At 35.3% G+C, this 18,874-nt stretch overlaps 4 protein-coding genes and 1 long non-coding RNA gene across 7 annotated transcripts; 2 read left to right on the top strand and 3 right to left on the bottom strand.

Moving 5' to 3' along the window:
• Positions 1-140: 140 nt before the first annotated feature.
• On the bottom strand, positions 141-1,621 carry LOC140809013 (uncharacterized). 2 transcript variants are annotated; one of them, XM_073166462.1, is made up of 7 exons: positions 1,258-1,588; positions 1,150-1,185; positions 943-1,080; positions 777-863; positions 652-699; positions 502-578; positions 141-408 (listed from the first exon to the last, which is right to left on the bottom strand). In XM_073166462.1, exons 1-7 carry the CDS (start codon positions 1,333-1,335, stop codon positions 261-263), a joined length of 612 nt encoding a protein of 203 aa, XP_073022563.1. In that variant the 5' UTR covers positions 1,336-1,588; the 3' UTR covers positions 141-260. The 2 variants fall into 2 exon arrangements, with proteins under 2 accessions (XP_073022563.1, XP_073022564.1); XM_073166463.1 differs by lacking the exon at positions 1,150-1,185 and having other exon boundaries at positions 1,258-1,621.
• Positions 1,622-4,317: 2,696 nt separating this feature from the next.
• Positions 4,318-5,751, bottom strand: LOC140809762 (uncharacterized). Of its 2 annotated transcripts, XR_012113170.1 has the most exons (5): positions 5,500-5,751; positions 5,044-5,127; positions 4,861-4,953; positions 4,509-4,756; positions 4,318-4,436 (listed from the first exon to the last, which is right to left on the bottom strand). It is a non-coding gene; the product is annotated as an uncharacterized lncRNA (long non-coding RNA). The 2 variants fall into 2 exon arrangements; XR_012113169.1 differs by having other exon boundaries at positions 4,318-4,756; positions 5,500-5,727.
• A 760-nt stretch (positions 5,752-6,511) lies between these two features.
• On the top strand, positions 6,512-9,379 carry LOC140809759 (sphinganine C4-monooxygenase 1-like). The gene is made up of 2 exons (XM_073167476.1): positions 6,512-7,053; positions 8,611-9,379. Exons 1-2 carry the CDS (start codon positions 6,817-6,819, stop codon positions 9,160-9,162), a joined length of 789 nt encoding a protein of 262 aa, XP_073023577.1. The 5' UTR covers positions 6,512-6,816; the 3' UTR covers positions 9,163-9,379.
• An 850-nt stretch (positions 9,380-10,229) lies between these two features.
• On the top strand, positions 10,230-12,013 carry LOC140808626 (large ribosomal subunit protein eL34-like). Its single transcript, XM_073165752.1, has 4 exons — positions 10,230-10,464; positions 10,650-10,729; positions 11,501-11,610; positions 11,704-12,013. Exons 1-4 carry the CDS (start codon positions 10,386-10,388, stop codon positions 11,795-11,797), a joined length of 363 nt encoding a protein of 120 aa, XP_073021853.1. The 5' UTR covers positions 10,230-10,385; the 3' UTR covers positions 11,798-12,013.
• Positions 12,014-12,750: 737 nt separating this feature from the next.
• Positions 12,751-18,320, bottom strand: LOC140808625 (uncharacterized). The gene is made up of 8 exons (XM_073165751.1): positions 18,131-18,320; positions 17,374-17,708; positions 16,830-16,901; positions 16,364-16,428; positions 16,038-16,191; positions 15,339-15,437; positions 15,139-15,228; positions 12,751-14,638 (listed from the first exon to the last, which is right to left on the bottom strand). The coding sequence occupies exons 2-8, from the start codon at positions 17,656-17,658 to the stop codon at positions 14,495-14,497; spliced, it is 909 nt and encodes a 302-aa protein (XP_073021852.1). The 5' UTR covers positions 17,659-17,708; positions 18,131-18,320; the 3' UTR covers positions 12,751-14,494.
• Between the last annotated feature and the right edge of the window lie 554 nt (positions 18,321-18,874).

Genomic DNA, 18,874 nt, shown 5'->3' with positions numbered 1-18,874 from the left:
TCATGTTTTTTGTCAAAGTCGATATCATGTGTTGATTATTAAAAGGTCAAAATTTTGATAACAGACACTCTCAAGTGAAGCATATAAAAATCATTTTGTATATTGCAAATACGCAAGCATTGTCACAATGAGATGAGAAGAAATCAGAAACAAGTAAAAGTTATTTAGACGAGATAACTTTGTGTTATGAAGATTCATTGCGAAAAGAAATCGACAGTTTGAAACATAAAAACAAGATCATGAGTATTTCAAATTCAGAATCAATCAGCAGCACCAAAAAGACTCCAGTCATTCACTTTGATATTAGAGACAGCAACATTAAAAATCTCCGCCATTGGCATAAAACCCGACTTTAAAGCAGGTACTGCCAAGCCAGCACCGACCGCCGCAGCACTTTCACTCAAAGGGCTACACAATAAGAAAAGCAAAGTAATGACAAAAAATGACCCGTTCGTTGGTTTCGGCAACAATTGATGTATTATATTGAGCTTTTCAACTTACTTTATGAACATAGGCTCGTAAGCAGTGACCAGAACATCTGTCGCAACGTCCTTGAGGCGTAAATTAGCTAGATAAACCTAGAAAAACCGTATCTTGAGATTCCAGAAACAAGCTTAAATATTGGCGGTTAGAAACAAGAAAAGTGCTTACCTTTACAATGTTCTGCGCTTCCCTTCCCTGTCTTCCCTTCGACACGGCCTACAGAGCAAGGGAGAAATCAAGAATTCCATCATCCAAGGAACTTAAGTGGATAAACTTGAAAAGTTGTGCCACACCATTTGTCCAACTGCAGTAGTAACGATAGCAGGAGTGTTTATAAACCGCAACTGACAAGCCTCAAATATCCCCGACTGTTCGAGCACCTTAATTTATCAAGAGCCAACTTGATCATTGACTAATGAAACATAATCACTAAATCAAAAAATAAAACTAAAATTATACCACCGTCCCCTCAGCGTCTTGCTCATTGGCAAGGTCTCTAAGAAACCACGAGGCACTTTCTTGATCAGACACATCGGCCTTCAAGTCGAGCAGTTCAAATACCAAGCTCTCATCCCGAGTTGGGTCTACAAAAACCTCCTGTAAAATTATAAAAATTTGATCGACACGAGTATGAAGAAAACACACAGTCGTAAATAAGTAACTGACCTGATGATCGGGAACTTGGCGTATCTCACTGACATCCTACACATAGATTTAACACACACTAAAGCATCAATTAACGCAAATTAATCTCGAATGAAACAAATGGCAAACCTGGAAACGCATCGGGAAAGAAGTGGTGATTGCACCGCCGTATAGAGGGCGTTGGCTGTGAATATTTTCCGCCATCATGATTTAGCGTCTGCCTGGAGAATGCTGCTACTCAGAGGCTGGTGGCGTTCATGTGACGCAGGGTCGGTGACCTTGCTTGTCTTTTAACCTCTTTATATTTTCAACGTCATTACAAATTGTAATTAGAATTCTCCAGAGATTCAATTTAATATTCAAAATCGTTTCTTTTTACGTTTTATTTTAATAAATAAATAACATGAAAATTAATGCCTCATTTTTGTTTGTTTTTCCCATGATGTATATTAATGATTTGGATGATAGTTTTTCTTAATCTAACAAACAACTGTTTACTAATAAGCATTCTTTTATAAACGATTGTATATGTTGTTATTTTATTTTATCATAAAAATTATTGCGATACAATCTTATAAGTCAATTTCCATTTGAATCACTCAAGAAAAAGTGATATTTTTTATGTCAAAAATATTATTTTTTTATTATAAATATGAGTAGAATTGACCGTCTCGCGAATAAAAATCCGTAAAATCGTCTCACAAGAGACATACTCTTTCTCTACTGACATACATCAAGTATCGCCGGATATAAAACTCAAAATAATTTGCAAAAAAATATATAAATGATGATACTGATTTGAATTACTCTAAAATATAATTTTAATTTTAATATTCACCAAATATCGGAAGATTTTGACAACCTGCATCTTCCATTTACAGTGTTATAGGAGTCAAGAAACAATGATAATACATATCAAACTGACCAGCAGTCAATTCCGACGGCATCAGCCTCTTCTTTATCAGCATTTTTATCATCTCCGACATGAACGGCTTTATTGGCCTCTACTGGTAAACGATCTACAACACTACTCAGTTAAATACTAAAAATAGGACAAATGAGCCATCCGTTGAACCAAAAAATAAATGGCCGCTATCATTCGATGTATATGACTCGATGGAGCAACATCCAATATAAAACTTAAATGATAAGTGAAGTAACAAATGGATACGAATAAGACGTGATCTATTCATGACTGGTAAAACAGATTAGCGGCTTTTACACATACCTAAAGCAGCTATAAATATATTCCCGTCTGGCTTCTCGTACCTGACCTCTGAGGATATGATGGAAAGCATCAAATCTAAATCAAAAATGAAAAATAATCGTTGTAAAGAATTAGTAGACAAGTTCAACAACGCCCTAGGCCAAATAAGAGTTTCTTCGACCAATAAAATGGCCTACAAGATTTCAAAAAATTTAAGTTTCTTTTTCACTAGAAAAAAACTCGACGCACTCAAATGCCAAACAAAATTAAGGTACTTGCGCACTAGGGAATCATTCACAAGGAAACTTTGGTACTCACAAGTCTAATACATTGAGATCTTCAATAATTTCCTCAAGCGGTGTCAAAGTTGGACACGACAGCCATTTGACCGAGAGATTATTCAGTTTTAAAACATGAAAACAGGTTTACAATTACAATAGCAATTGGTAAGTTTCAATGATGGATGCAACAGAATATAAAGATACGTGATGACCTCCAGAATCTTTCAACAAACCATGTAATTCAATAGCTATATATTGACACCAAGATATCATCTTTACCAATAAAATTAATTCCAATGTAGAGAAAAACAAAAACAAATTTCATATATAATTTTAAGCCAAAATAGATCGATCAGGTCCTAGCTCAAACTAACCATATTTTTGGCCAATGGTATAAGAAGTGTATTCAACTGGCTTAGCTAATTGCAAGAGTGTGCCCCCGGCATCCAATAACAATCCATCATATGCTCTTTTCAAAATTCCTCTCCTGCCTGTGCAAATAAACATGAAAATATTTTTTAAAAGAAAATTAGCAGCACTATGAGTCTCATATGCAGGCGGAGATCGTAGAGTCTGCCCCAACGCTGGAGAACTAGCGGCCCTAGCGCAAGTTAGCAAACGGTGGGCTTCCTGACACCGGGCGCCACCATGCTTTCTGGGCTAGAGAATTGGATGGGAATTAATTTGAAGGGCTTGAATGCTTTCAGAACAGAGTAGGCCTCCATGTCGCCTTGCCTTGCCTTACGTTGTGCAGCTGAAGAGAACCGTGTTCTACAGACCGACTGTCCTTTTTTATAAATTGTGATATAGTAATTGTGATATACTTTTTCACTATCAAATGAATAATAAATACAGTAAATTGGTTTGATGGGTAAACGACGAAGGAATATCAACTCAATAATGAATATAACTAGTTTTTCACCGGTGCGATGCACGTACAGTTATTTTTTCTAATTAATAATTAAAATTAGTAAGTATGATAATATGTTTCACTTTCTCCATAACATGACTGTTAATCAAAATGAAATGTATATTATTTTCATATACATATAGATCTTAAGAATGAAACACTGATTTCGGTTGAAAAATTAATATCACGCTTTGTATTTCGGCTGAAAAATTAATATCACCCAAGCGTATTAGACAATGAATAACATAATGTGTTTATTAATTATATCATATACATATATAAATTTAAGCACCACATACAAAATAGTAACTGTAATAAAAATAATGTGGTTTTAATTTCAATAAGAGGGCATATTTTAATTTTAAATTTGAAAGGTCAACGAATTGACATGATACAATTACATATTCATTATAAATTGGTACAATAAAATAAAAATTATATATTAATTATCAAACATTTAATATGTGAAACGCATATTTACATTGTAAGTCATTTTCTCATAAAGCAAATTCATTTTGGAGGAATTTACTAAATTGAACATACAAATTTGCTTGGGTAACAATTCAAAAAAACCCACAGGAAACGCTGTGAAGACTAAATGCAAGTATAAGAATGTAGTGATTGCTGCTATGGACACCACACACAGAGATTAATGCTGAAGAGTTGATTAGCGCACCCAGTTACACACCATTCAAACAATTGTTTGCAGTTGATAGCATAGCTGGAAAATGAAGGCTTTTTGTTTATTTTAATAATTTATTATTCTCTATTTCTAAATGAAAACGATAATCTGATAAATGGATAAATTTAAGTTGCAGGATCCAAAAAACTTGTAATCTAGGAAGAATGCATGAGTATTGCGTAGTTACATAATCACCAAAACTGCAAAATCCAAGGGGAACCAAGATACCTAGATAAATCAACAATAAAATTATCTCAAGCTTGGACAGAGCAAGGCACACACGAACCGTGGAAAACTGACCCTTATGATGGGGCACCAAGATAAGAGGCGAGACGCAAAATGTCACTGAATACTCCACCAGCCGTGACTTCAGCCCCAGCACCCGGACCACGCACAATCAGAGGTTGCTTAGCATACCTCAGTGTCGAGAATGCAATTATATTATCGGATCCAGATAGTTGTGCAAATGGATGTTCTTTCTTGTATCTTTGAAGTTCCACTGTTCCTTTCTGGTTCACAACATCCACTACCCCGACATATCTCAACACCTTTTCATAATTCAACATGTCAGATCAATAAATAAATATCAATAAACAGAAAATATAACTCTAGTGAAGTTCAAATTCAGCACTAAGGCCTGAAGGACACTGACTTCACCAACATCTTCAGCCTCATGTCTTCGTTCTGCCCAGCCTACATCAAACTGAGACAGTTCCTGAAGGAACAACTAAGGTGATGCACTATCCTGAAATAAAAAAACGTAGAAAATATCAGTATCAAAGATTAAGCAGTGCCTCAGTCAAACAGCCTTGTGGCTCGTCAATATTTTACTTGCCTTTAATGGTTCTGGCACGAGGCTCTGAACTGGAATATCCAACAATTCCAGATTTAGTCCAGACTCTCTGGCTAGGATTATCACCTGTGCCACACAAACCATTCGACAGGTAAATTTGTTCCCCATTAGGAAAAATAAGGACTCAAAAAATAAAATCTGGGCTTCTTGTGTGCACTATAAAAAATTTCAGCCATGCCATGGTTACTGGCATTCTACCAACATGGATGCTAAAGGAAGAATAATGATGAAAACAAACTACAGTCACACAAACTTTAGTCGGGAATAGGCGTGCCCACAAGCTGACCATAATGCAAAGGAAAATGAACAATTATCAAGTCCCTTTTCAGAACAATCTCAGGACAGCAACAGAATTTCATTAAACCAATTTTCTAGCACAAAACGGCTAGGCAGTAAAGGTGTAATGACAGATCATAACACAAAATTATGAGACAATACCTTCCTGGCAACATCCATTCCAGATAAATCATCCCTCGGATCTGGTTCAGTGAAGCCCGCCTCTTTTGCCTCTTTCACCACTTCACTGAAAGCTCGGGCACCCACGAAGTTGTTAAATATATAGCTTAATGTCCCACTGAATCAACACATACACTTGGTGAGCAGACAGATGGGTTTTAACGTCATGAAGCATTTTTATTTTTGCCTATTCAGTTGGCAGCAGAACCTAAACTTGCATTTTTGAAAATCACACATAAAACATCCAAGTATTTTTTTATTGGGGTGGAGAGATATTACCCCTCCCCCGTGCCTAATGATTCAAGGCAAAGTATTTGGGCAGAGTATTTGTAGGTGTGTGTGATGATAATATATATCATTCAAATTTATATATATGTATTTATAGATTAAAAAAACATTAGTTGCTCTTAAATTCTTTTGGTTTTTAATTCCGATTTGTATAATTCCCATAAGAGAAATTAAGGTTTGGATTTGAAAGTTGAACAGTAATTTAATTTCGTTTATTTTTCCAAGAATATATTCAATTTTCAAGTATTAATATACAGTTTAAATAATGAATTAAATATCTCTATTAATTCCTACTTGTATAATTCCAAGAAGAGAATTTAAGTATTGGATTTGAAATTTGAAACATATTTTAATTTCTTTTGTTTCTCCAAGAAGTGATTCAAATTTCTAGTATTAATAGACATACACAAACATTAATGTTCAGTTTTATTAATGAATTAAAGGTCTATTTATTTATTACATAAACGTTTTTCGATTGTTTCCATTTTCAGAAAGTATATTTAGGCGAGAATTTGCCAAAAAAAGCAGACAACTCTGTTTTTATATATATCTATATAGATATAGATGATAGATAAACGATATATTAAAATTATAAATATGTATTATTTAATTAAACATAAATAAAAAGGTATATTGATATTTTATTTAATAATTTCTTCTTCTTTTTTAAATAAGTTGGAATTTGATAATTTATTTAAAATTAAAAAAAAAATCAGGGGGCGTTCCTCCTGATTTCTACTTCCACGATTCCTAGATGATACAACGTCGGAACACGGTATTCCTCTGCCCTAAAAATTCTACAATTTCTCCGTCTCAATTTTCACTTTCCAGCTGACCCAGTTGACTGGGGTTCGTGTCTGGATCTAGGATTTGTGTCTTATTTTTCATAATTCTGTTGTTGATTCATAGAATTCAGGTATATTCTAATCCAACACAAATCCTGCTGCCTTTAATCTAAACCCACCGTGTTTTGTTCTGAAAAAAGGGGGTTTCTTTAGCGAGGAATTAGGTATGGAGATATTGAAGAGTGGTTTAAACGTTTCAGATGAGATTTTGGGCACTTTTGCTCCGATAATTGTGTACTGGCTGTATTCAGGAATTTACGTAATGTTAGGATCGCTAGAGAGTTACAGGTTGCACACCATGAAAGAGGAGGATGAGAAAAATTTGGTGCCCAAAACAGATGTGGTCAAAGGGGTCCTCCTTCAGCAAGCTGTTCAGGCAGTCATCGCCACTATGCTCTTTGCTGTAAGCTCATTCTTTTCTTTCATTTTGCTATATTTAGCTTGTTTATTTTTCTGATGCGTCAATTGATCGATGTAGTAAGTTTTACCGTGTAAGGAAACAATTTTTATCTATAATAATGAGTGATTCAATTGAGGGGGCGGACTATTTTGTGTTGCTTATGGAGCAGAGATGCATTAACCGTTCGAATAATAAGCATGGTTTTACCCTAACATATGTTAATAAAGAGGGATGGTTTTGTTTATGCTGACAACGCATCTTGGATAAACATTTATTGTTGTTCCTTTCGTTTCTTGTGAATTTTTTCGTTTTTTGTTCATATCTAACTTGTTTTCAGTGGGCATTTTTTGTTGGTGAAAAGTATGGATGATGTTTTGGTTAAAGGGACTTCTCTTTTCTAAAGATCTTCCTAACCGTGTTCCTTTTTATGTATTTGAGCTGAAGCATTGTCCTGTTGAAGGGCATGGACAATAAAGATATTATCCTTTTGATATTCTTCAATTCATTGAATTTTCAAAGTGTATCTCTGTTGCTTTGTGATTCCCTGCTGATGTTTATAATAATTCTTCCATCTTTTTGGGTTGTCTCTGTGGCTTGGAGCATTTGAAGCATAGTTGTCAATCACTCATAGCGCTCCGTAGCGCAAAGGTTGCCCATGGCTATAGCGCATAGCGAATAGCGTAGCGAGGGTTATTTGAAAGTAATGCGCACAAGTATATAAATATATAATATATAGCATATAGTAACATCAATTCAAAAACCTTAATTTCCAGCATAATATTCCATCAGCTTTAATTGTAAAATACTAAAACTTGAAATTATTTTAAGTTTTTTCATTGAAATATCATAGAAGACACAAAAATAAAGCAAGAAATGCAGAAAAATATAATTTTCCAGCAAAACCCTACCTAAGTACATGCAAAAAAAACCAAAATTAGAAAAAAAAAGTACAGAAAATAAGCATGTAACTTCGCTTTGCAATAGCGCCGCTATTTCAGCTATTGCGATTGTCGTTATAGTGCCAATAACGAGGATAGCGAGCGCTATTGGAAAGTCCATAGCACATAGCGGTCCATAGCGATGTGGTGTCGCTTCGCCACGCTATTCGCTATAGCGAGGGCTACGGGGGCTATTGACAACTATGATTTGAAGAGAGTTAATTTTCCTCGTGGCTTTAAACATCTTCCCATCTGGCTTTTCGTACCCGGCCTCTGATGATATGACGACATCATCATTTTAGATGGTGCGTGGAACCTGATATGGAAAGGTTTCCAAATGGATAAAAACTAGCTGATTTGAAAAAAGTTTTCAATGTTTTATTCTTTTGTGTTGCATGCTTGGAATTTGAAACTAGATTGCCTAATGAATGTGAAGAATTTCGTTAAATTTCATGTCTCTGACGGCAGCAGTCTTTCTCAATTTATGAATTTCCTATGCGAATATTCTTGATTAAAATTGCCTTTATGTCATATATTACATCCCTACTCATTAAATGTAGGATCCCTGCCTGTGTAAAGTTGCTATCTTGATTTGTGAATGAACTAATATTTCATCATGTAGGTTACCGGAAGCGACAACTCCGCGCAACCTCAACCGGCTTCCCTCGTTATTCTGGCTCGACAATTTTTTGTGGCAATGGTGGTATTAGACACATGGCAATATTTTATGCACCGATACATGCACCATAACAAGTTCTTATACCGACACATCCACTCTCAACATCACCGGCTTGTTGTCCCATACGCCTTTGGAGCTCTGTACAACCACCCCTTGGAGGGTCTTATTCTAGACACAGTTGGTGGAGCTTTATCTTTCCTTGTCTCAGGAATGTCGCCTCGAGCTTCCATCTTCTTCTTCTCATTTGCTACCCTCAAAACCGTCGACGATCACTGTGGGCTATGGCTGCCAGGAAATCTTTTCCACCTATTCTTCAGAAATAATTCGGCTTATCACGATATTCATCACCAGTTATACGGAAACAAGTACAACTTTTCACAGCCCTTTTTCGTGACATGGGATCGGATTCTTGGTACTTATATGCCTTATTCTATTGAGAAGAGAGCTGCGGGGGGTTTGGAGGCACGGCCTTGTAAAGAGTGCAAGGAAAACTAACTGAGACAACGAGTTGATACAATTACTGGCGTGTATCATTATAATTTTTGTGTTATTTTTACCCTGGTTGATGATTTAGCGTTTTATGGATTATAATTTGTGCATATGCTTATATATTTATTTGTATGTTGTATTATATTTAGCTGTTTTCCGTGGAACTGTTTTGTTGGACTAATGAAACTGTTAGCTTTTATTGGATAGAAAACTGGCATTCGTTTATCTTTCAAGATCAAAGTGGTTAATTTTTTTGTAATTTTCAAAAGAATTCAAGTATTTTGAGTCTGAAAATATATTGAATCAGCCATCTGAGTTGATGTTCTAATCGACTCCATCCACGATTAGAGAAGGTTGTGATGGCGCATTATACCCGTATCACTTGTAGTGTTGTATTATTTGGTTAAAATTCTGCTCCACTGGTTTTAGTTTTTCATTTCATCAAGTAATTATTATGTCACTGGGATTGAAAATTGTAAAGATGCAAACAAATATACAGAATCGAAATTGCAATTTTTGACGTGTTTATATATTAATATTAAAATACCGTAACAATAGCATAACATATTTCAAAGTTTGGTCACACATTTTTAAGGACTGTTTCTTGGAAAAGTTAATTTTGAAAAAAAATGTCACTCCCAGTTATATGCATGTTCGGAAATCGGATCCCATTAGCCACGAGAAAACCCACATGTTGTAACATCTGTAAATCACGGCAATCCCTCTATTCTCTGAAAATTAGATTAATGAATTAATTTGAGAGAGATTGTCTGATGCAGCCTAGATTTAGTTTCCTTAATTAATTAGTCTCCTATTTTATAATTGACTGGGATAATATTTTATTTACTTCTTGTGATATATATATATATATATATATATATATATATATATATATATATATATATGTATATATATATATATATATAACAGGTACTCATCGTGTAAGATGATATTCATCTAATATATGTAATAAAATATATTCAAATTATATGTCTGATGGTTGAGTGTCACTGTATATAAGATATATTTTAAATGGGCCAAAAATAACACCACCTGGCCTGATGTTATTGGGCTAAATCCAAGACCAGCCCAATCCAAAGCACAGCTCTTGATCGAAAACTAGGGTTTCGGCCGCGTTTGCCTCCATTTAAATAGCTCTTCTTTTACATTTTCCTCTTCGTTTGAAAGCTTCGAGCCAGTTCCCATATTCGAGAATCTGGCAGTGAAAAATGGTGCAGCGGCTCACTTACAGGAAGCGGCACAGCTATGCCACGAAATCCAATCAACATCGTGTTGTCAAAACCCCCGGTAACAATCCTTGTTAACTTGTGATGAAGAAATCTGTTTAGTTTGGTGATCAACTGTTTCGAATTTTTTTCTGCTAGATTTGATTTTCCTGTTTTGTAATTAACCACGTTATTTTTCTCAACTTTGTGGCATTTGTTGTAGATTTTCTATTCATGGATTGGTTTTTGTAATGCGTGTCAAAATAGGTGGGAAGCTCGTGTATCAGACTACTAAGAAGAGGGCAAGTGGTCCTAAATGCCCTGTTACTGGAAAGAGAATCCAAGGGGTGCGTCTCATTTCCTACTCTGTTGGTCTAAATGTGCTTTAGTGAAATGAATTTTACCGACTTGTTCTGTATATGATCATTTGATTTTGTATTAATCTGGCTTTTCATACTTTCTGTTGGGCGTTGTTGGAAGGTGGCACTGTTTGTGAGATCAAGGTGGTGCAGAAATCTTTCAGTTGCAATCCAACTTTAGTTAATTATATACTTATGACACTTCTGTTTTGCTGAACTTTAAACTCGTGGACGTAATTCTTGCATTGTGAATTGCGTTTTTCATGTTGGATTGTCTTTTTTAACAAAAAAAAATTGTCTCGTGACATTTGAAGAATGTGGGATACATATGTTTTAACTTATCGATTTGCCAATCGTTATTTCTTTATCCATGGAAACTTTGATCTTCTTGAACTTGAAGAGTCAAAGATGTTATGCTAAGGGACAATCATTGGATTATCTCGGTGAATATTAAAAGTTTGGGAGTTGAAGTTTGTGTATGCGGTGAAGCCTTTAAGATATTTCTGATTTCAAAGAAGTTAGCCAGGAAGGATTTGTTGAAGAACCAGCTTTTACATTGATAGTGCTGTGCTCAATGTGAGCTTGATTATAAACTTGTGTTGTTGATGGTTTCCAACAACCAAGTAAATGAAGTTTTACGAAGTTGCAGTTGTTACTACTGTCTCATGTCATAATTTATAGCTACTATCTTTCCACATGTTGATTCTGCCCGTCTTCTTGCATAAATATTTTCAATCCTGACATTTTGTCTTATTTCAGATTCCTCACTTGAGACCCGCTGAATACAAGAGATCTAGATTACCTAGAAATCGGAGGACTGTCAATCGTCCTTATGGTGGAGTGTTATCTGGTAGTGCTGTCAGGGAAAGGTTGGGTTATTAATGCATCTAAATTATGATCATACATGTTTTCATGTTGCTTTAAACAGTTTCTAACATTTGTGTCTTACTGTGTTTGGGTAGGATCATTAGAGCTTTTTTGGTAGAAGAACAAAAGATTGTGAAGAAGGTTTTGAAGATACAAAAGGCGAAAGAAAAAGTTGCTGCTAAGAGCTGAAGAACAACACATATGCTGAGATAGTTTTGAATACAATTAGACGAGGGACCATGGAATTGTATTGCAAAGTTTTAAATCTTGAGATTTATATGTTCTTTCTATCGTTGACACATGTCCTGTTATGTTAAGTTTGTCAAAGTTCTATTTCACTGCATTTTGGGATTTTCTAGCCTTCTGCTTGCGACTCTGAAAATCAATTTTTAATTTCTTTGACTTGATATAGGCTTTCCCCTACTAATTTTGAGTCACTATCTAATATCGTGATCCTCGCATTGGTGTCTTTTTTTCTTAAATTAATGGATGAACACTCGTGGCAGGTATCTTGAACTAAAAGCTAAACGAGGAACACAAGTCAGATCTGTTTCTGTGTTATTTGTTTTGTTGGTAAGATTTAAAATATTTTACACGACTCGTCTCCAAAGCCATTATTGTCAAGTTTCAATCGTGCGTGAATTCGGTCATTTTAATGGATATTTTTCTCCTCTTGTACTCTACTGATTTAAACTTAAATTTGATCCAAATTAATCTGACGTACTGATTTCACGTGTAAATTAACATTTTTATCATCTGTTATTTGTCTTTATCTAACTGAAAGACGAAGCCATGATAATTCTTGTAAGGATTATCTTGCTCAAGTTCCCAACAAGATTCCTGGGAAGAAATCATAGCTGCATAAAATTGTAGGTAGAATATAAAGAAGAGGAAAATTATTGAAACTTTGAAAGTACTCAGATACTTCACATATAAGAAAAAATTCAAACGTCTATAACAATTAAACTACGCAAGCATGGCCACCAGTTAATCAAGAATCCAGTTACTTTAAGATGAAGCAACCTTCCAACGGTGATTTGTGCCCCCAAGGGTGTGAACTTCATATTTACCGTTTGAGAAGATATCCGGCTTGAGGAACTTGAAATGCCCGACAAAATGTGCAAATTTTGTGATGTTTCACAGGTTCCCGTCTTTGCTCCAAGTTCGATTATGGATGGGATCAGATCCTCTTGGAACTCTCAGTTTACACGACTTGTTTGGATGGAATTTCTTCTTTTCTGATGCTGGTTTCTTGTCTGTATTCAAGACCTTCTTGGCAACAGCTGCCTCGAGTATGCGATGATTTTTTTGCTTTGAAATTTGATCTTGTAAGACTTGTCTTAGAGCAAGATCTGTGCTTTTCAAGCAACAAACTGTGTGTAAATGAACAGCTAATAATCCTATACAGATGGATACCAGAGTCGCTCTGTAAATACAAAGACACATGGTTTCTTTCGGAGTGGAAATGAGGGGAATTTAGAGTTTGTGATCTATTTATTCATGTGCTACTTCATCATTTATATATAACTCCAGAAATTTGGGGGGCATTTAAAGCGTAAAGTAATGAGGGCCCAGAATCAATGCAAGAGTTTTTATTCTCTCCAGTCATGACCTTGAGATGGAGGCAAAATTAAGGCTGGTGAAATAAGAATCTGAATAGTAAGGATGAATAAAGGTAATTAGAGCAACATCCTTGAGAAGATAAGCATCTTTTGCCCTTTGCCTTACTGCATTTCTATCATTCCTTCTGCTTTTGCATCTTAACAAAGACCAATCACCTAAATAGTAAATTCGGATTCCTAGTCATTGGCCATGTCATTCAACCGTGTCGGATTCCTTGGGATTGGTTATATCATCTTACAGTTCCTATCACATTACTATCAAGAAATTCCCATGTGTCCCTAATCTGACAAGACTACATACGAGGGGATATGGCATGATATGTTGTTCGCTAACATTCAAGTCCGCTCGGGTGCACCCAAGTTTTTCTCATTGTTATTTCACTAGCCGCTTCGGTTTGCTTACATAGCAACCATTCTGTTATTTATCATATGACTTGTAGGTTTTGTTCTGAATAAGCCTTCCTTACTCATGAAGAAACAAAGTTTGAGCAACCAAAGTACAAGTTCTCTAATTATTCATAAAGCGAAACGGGCAAGAAAAAGGATTATTGGGGAATGGAAGATCTTCCTTAAAAACCCAAACATAATCTCTATAACATACGGAAATTTTACTTGGAATGAATTCTAAGCGCACATTCCTATGCGCCAAAAATACCAATCTTGATTCTTGTGTTATTGTGTTTCTTTTATGCCTTTTTTGCCACTCCCTTGAGTGCTTTTATTCAAGACCCGTTCGAGTAGCTCTCTTTAAGCTATTACTAGTCTTGACCATTTCTTTGCTTTTGATAGTATTGATTATGTATGTTTCAAGTATTGTACTGAAAGGTAATATGGCTCAACCAATATCAAGTTAGGGAACTGCAAGGAATCTTTAGTTTAGTTGCTCATTCTCAAAGCATTAATAGCCTTTTCGAACTTTCAGCAAAATGTGTGGTTCCACTGAATGATCGGAGAATATGCCCACAAATAAAGTAAGAACCATTCGTTTTCCAGAATGGGTTAGTGAAACGTTCAGTAAATATTGAACCGACTAGTATTAATTATAAAAGGATACAGAAAATTCATCCAACACATACAGTTTCGATCCCTTTTACATATGTTTGACCAAAGGGAACCCTGATGCTCTAAACCAGTATACCAAGTTTTAAGCTCATCGAGGACTGGTTCATATACACAGGAGGATTTTGTCTCAGAATAAAAGAAAATGAACGAAAAGGAGATATTGAGGAACTAATAGATCTTTTCCAGCCTCTTCTGAAGTGTGTTAACTTTCGTTTCTTTGAGGATGTTCTGGTTGAGGAGTGACCTGTGAAGTGACTGGTGGTGCAGCTGAGGTTACCAGAAGGCCTTGTCTTTGAGCTGATTGGACCACGATTGCGAATTGCGTAGCTGCCAATGCTGTCGCTTCCTATACAACAAAATCACAGATGCAACGAAATATTAACAAAAGTCTACATCAATCTCAGGGTAAATTGTCATTTTTATTTCTTGACAAGGGTGGTGTAACATCTTTAGTTCGTTAATCATAAATTTATTTACCATTCTACAAGAATCAATTTTAAGTCCTTATCACATAGATGCTATAATTTTCCAGCAGAGATTCTCATTCGTGAGAACATATTTACCTAGGAATGCTTACTGTTAACTTTATTATGAAATTAAAAGTGACGATCATTTTTGCCCATTAAAAGTATTATGATATTTGATATTAATTTGCAAAAAAGCCCAAAATAGAAAATTAGAAATATATGGGAAGAGGACACAATAAAATTGACAATTGCATGAACAAACGATTTAAACCATCGCATCTCCATGGCATGACTAAAAATAACATTTTTGCTTGTTTAAGCTCCTACAAAGGGCCGAGTTTTACTCAGATGTTAGTCATTGCCGTTAAAACATATTTACCTGTCTTTGTCGTCGTCGCTGCAAAATACTGATGGCCCAGATCATAATGTAGCAAGGCAAAAGAAAGCCAACAGCTCGAAGCAAGAACAACTGCACTTATTGAATAACCAGCATAACAATCCAGAAATTTGAGCCACACTTTTTCATTTTTCTTTTAGAGTAATATAAAATTAAATTATGAAAAGTTAATATCGACTTACGGAGAAGAAAGTTGATGCATCTTGTTGATCTCCATCTGCGTCTGCATCTCCATCATCAGAAACGGACAGAGCATGGCGCAGTAGCAGAAGCGCCATTAACTGCCAATTCAAATTGCATTATTTTACTTCAAGCTGCACTTGCAACATGTGAGAAATGTCTATTTACCAAATTTTCGACCTCCATTGGTCCAGCAAAATTCAAATAATAAAAACCATATTAACATTTCATCTGTGGCAAAGACAGATTTCCATTTTCGAATTTAGATCAATTTATTTCACATCAGTGTACCTAGTGTACCTACCATAATATTCATATGCATATCTGAGTTTTAATAATACAAAGAAAAGGCACATCCACCCACTGGCAGTGGGGACTAATATACAAAAACATCACCACACATGCACCTGGGGTGACTCAAACTCGAATCCACACCCTTTTTATATAAAGAATATGGATAAAAATTAAGGTAAAAATGATTCACAAAAAAGTTGAAACCTTGAAGCAACGCTTCCATGGATAGAGACAGAGTCATGTCAGCATTCTTTAAAATTAAGATACAATGTTTTCTATCTTCAAATTTTCAGGGTAATGAAGACATCTTTAACCAACAGAAGTAAACAATATTTCTTTCCGATACTTTCAATGGAATACACTAAGAATTAAAATGCCAAAAAATATTAGCAGTAATAAATGCTTACAATTAGAGCAGCTGAACGGCAAAAGGCAGCACCACTACTGTTTGTACCATTATAATCATCATAGTCAGAATCAATTAATTGACGTTCAGCCTCCGCAAGTGCCCGAAGACGAGGATCATGCATATCCAGAGGTGTGCCAGAAAGCCAAACTCCCCTACAAGTTTACCCAAAAAAAAAAAAGAAACTCAATGCAAGTGACGGATCAAATGAAATAATTCCATAAGATGTTGAACAGGCTATTTAATTTTTCTTCCTATTTCAAGAAACAGTCACTAAAGTTGAGAAATATGTATGCATAATTCCAACATGTAAAAACAATAACATACCCAATATCAATGGTTGTTTCGTCAGCAGGAGGCCTTGGAGGAGCTGTATAACCAGGCTGGTATGGCTGTATGTCAAGTGAAGAATGTATCGTCAAATTATACAGTATAATATCAGAAGTATAAAGGGAAAAAAACTAGCTAACATCCAATAACATCCTAATCTGATCACTTGTATCAATGACCTGCAGAAGAACTACCACCTACTCTCTGAGTTAAATAAGCACCACTTTCTCCATGTGAATTGACTGTATCACGTATGGTAGGTGTTATAGAATGGTTCATAAAATGAGTTTAATGGGTAAATTCTGATGAAGGCAAAGTCTTATTGGAAGATATAATGCAAACATTTGTAAGTATATGCACCATGAGCAAAGATGATAGACCCAGAAATCAGATGCAATGGAATGAAGATCTATTTACCTAATCTCTCTTCACGTATGAAAAACTCAAATTTTCATTCACATACCTGGTGGCAGATCTCACAAGTGATGTCTCCCTTTTCGTTGCACCAGTATTGAACACATTTTCTGTGAGCATACTGTAAAACAATGGTATTCAGTAAAACATTTAACCCATGCTGTTCCCAAGTAAGAGAGATGGATAAAAGATGTTTAAGGCACATGTAAGGCTGACCCAACATATAAAACTAAATGGCCTCAAATTATGAGACAAATAAAATTCTGAATAAATAAAGTGGATGGAATTGGACGGGGAGCATATATATATATATATATACACACACACACACACACATTTATTTCCTCTTTCAAAATACGAAATATTGGTACACCAAAAATGTTCCAAAAACCAGGACCTTCCAACATTTCATTCCTTATTGATCTTGCTGTCTGGACTTCAAAATTAAACCTTCACACCGGAAGTCCGAAACTCCTCGAGAAAACACACCATCACAGATCATTCATAGACACACACAAATTATCTCCCAGAATAGCCATTCAGACGACACCAATCAATCGAAACCAATAAAAGTTATAACATGGAACCTATACCTTAAGACTGCCATTACAAGCACAAGGACTCTCCAGATTGCTGAGAGAATCTTCCTCCTGACAAATGCGACACTCTCCAGCTCCGAGAAGAGGTACCTCCTCATCTGTCTCATTGTCCACCACCACCACCACCTTATCGGCTTCCACATCTTTTGATGATGTGGACCCAATTTCCGGCTTTTTCCCAGTGTTCCCACATTCCACGGCCTGCTGCATCGACTGGCCAGGTTCGACTGCTGCGGGTTTTGAGATCTGGTCAACGTTTACCACCACATGTTCGCCCATTTACACCTTTTTGATACTTTCAGCAGAAGCAACAATTGCCAAAAAAATTTCTACACAACAATCACGAAAGCAAATCCCACAAAGTTACGACCTAACAAAGGCCTAATTCTAGTTCAAAGTTACAATCTTTTGATTTGTACAATTAATAAACCCCAAGAAATACGATTGTTCGAGCAATAACAAGAAACCCATTCACGAAATACTCAGAATCGTAAAGTTTTTTAACCAATTCAACCCAAAAAACCAGCCCTCTTTCTACTTTACAACCTAAACTCTAATTTCTATTGCAAATTCGTGGGTATTACAAGAAAAGGGTAAAATCAATCGATTACGCTGAAATAAGCAGCGGGGTCAGAGAATTTCTCAGCCGAAGAAACCAGAAGAAAAGGTAAAACCTAACAAGACTAGTGTATTCAAGCAAAGAAAACAAATGGAAGAATAAAAAAAACATGGAAAACCAAAGAAGTGGTACCTGGATAACAAAGAACGGGATAAATCGGAAACGGATAAAAAATCGCAAAATTGTCGCGGTTGATCGAATGCCCAATTCGCAAAGTATTATAGAGCCATCACGCGTTTTGATTCGAAGCTGCTATTGACTTGTTCCCAATATTTACTCTATCGTTCCCATCTTTTTCATTTTTTCTTTAATTGAAGACCAAAAGTCTTCATTTCCAAATATAAATCTTTTTCAAAAAAATTAAAATAATAAATTCTTACCAATTTTGTATCAAAGATCTTTGTTCGTGAAATCAAATTATCTTTTGTGCGGATCTATTAAACTAAAATAAAATTCGTTGAATTTTTCTTCGTTAATTTCAAAAAAACTAATATAATTCATAATATGGGTAGGTAATGGATCCAAAATGAAATTAAGCGATTTGGTCTGATTGGTAATTTGATATAGATGAAGGGGTAAAGGAAGAGAAAGAAAGTTGAAAAATTAGGAGGAAAGAACGGTTACTTTTGTCGTCATCAATAACAGTAGTCACGTAGGGTCATGGATTAATTAATTAAGTAATGGTTTACATAGGGGCAGGCTGGCCATTATGGAATAAATAATTATCAATTCTTTTTTGGTTGAAAAATTATAGTTTGAATATAAAAAATTAGAAAACACTTTAAAATTTTGTAACTTAATGATTTTTAGTAATTATTTAAAAAAATTTAAAATAAAACAAAATGTATCAAATATCAACTTTTGACATTTTATAAA

The sequence above is a fragment of the Primulina eburnea genome, chromosome 13, assembly GCF_022965805.1.
Source record: "Primulina eburnea isolate SZY01 chromosome 13, ASM2296580v1, whole genome shotgun sequence".
NCBI classification, from domain to species: domain Eukaryota; kingdom Viridiplantae; phylum Streptophyta; class Magnoliopsida; order Lamiales; family Gesneriaceae; genus Primulina; species Primulina eburnea.
This window is presented reverse-complemented; position numbering and strand designations above follow the sequence as displayed.

What these genes read in the sequence shown, in the direction of transcription:
- LOC140808626 (XM_073165752.1), top strand. Translation starts at nt 10,386, where the DNA reads ATGGTGCAGCGGCTCACTTACAGGAAGCGGCACAGCTATGCCACGAAA. An exon ending in TCGTGTTGTCAAAACCCCCG is followed by an intron (nt 10,465 to 10,649) that starts GTAACAATCCTT and finishes GTGTCAAAATAG; the next exon opens with GTGGGAAGCTCGTGTATCAG. An exon ending in GGTAGTGCTGTCAGGGAAAG is followed by an intron (nt 11,611 to 11,703) that starts GTTGGGTTATTA and finishes GTGTTTGGGTAG; the next exon opens with GATCATTAGAGCTTTTTTGG.
- LOC140808625 (XM_073165751.1), bottom strand. Translation starts at nt 17,658, where the DNA reads ATGGGCGAACATGTGGTGGTAAACGTTGACCAGATCTCAAAACCCGCA. An exon ending in CTTGTAATGGCAGTCTTAAG is followed by an intron (nt 16,902 to 17,373) that starts GTATAGGTTCCA and finishes ATTGTTTTACAG; the next exon opens with TATGCTCACAGAAAATGTGT. An exon ending in GAAACAACCATTGATATTGG is followed by an intron (nt 16,192 to 16,363) that starts GTATGTTATTGT and finishes GTAAACTTGTAG; the next exon opens with GGGAGTTTGGCTTTCTGGCA.
- LOC140809759 (XM_073167476.1), top strand. Translation starts at nt 6,817, where the DNA reads ATGGAGATATTGAAGAGTGGTTTAAACGTTTCAGATGAGATTTTGGGC. An exon ending in TCGCCACTATGCTCTTTGCT is followed by an intron (nt 7,054 to 8,610) that starts GTAAGCTCATTC and finishes TTCATCATGTAG; the next exon opens with GTTACCGGAAGCGACAACTC.
- LOC140809013 (XM_073166462.1), bottom strand. Translation starts at nt 1,335, where the DNA reads ATGATGGCGGAAAATATTCACAGCCAACGCCCTCTATACGGCGGTGCA. An exon ending in GCCAAGTTCCCGATCATCAG is followed by an intron (nt 1,081 to 1,149) that starts GTCAGTTACTTA and finishes ATAATTTTACAG; the next exon opens with GAGGTTTTTGTAGACCCAAC. An exon ending in AAGACGCTGAGGGGACGGTG is followed by an intron (nt 864 to 942) that starts GTATAATTTTAG and finishes TGATAAATTAAG; the next exon opens with GTGCTCGAACAGTCGGGGAT.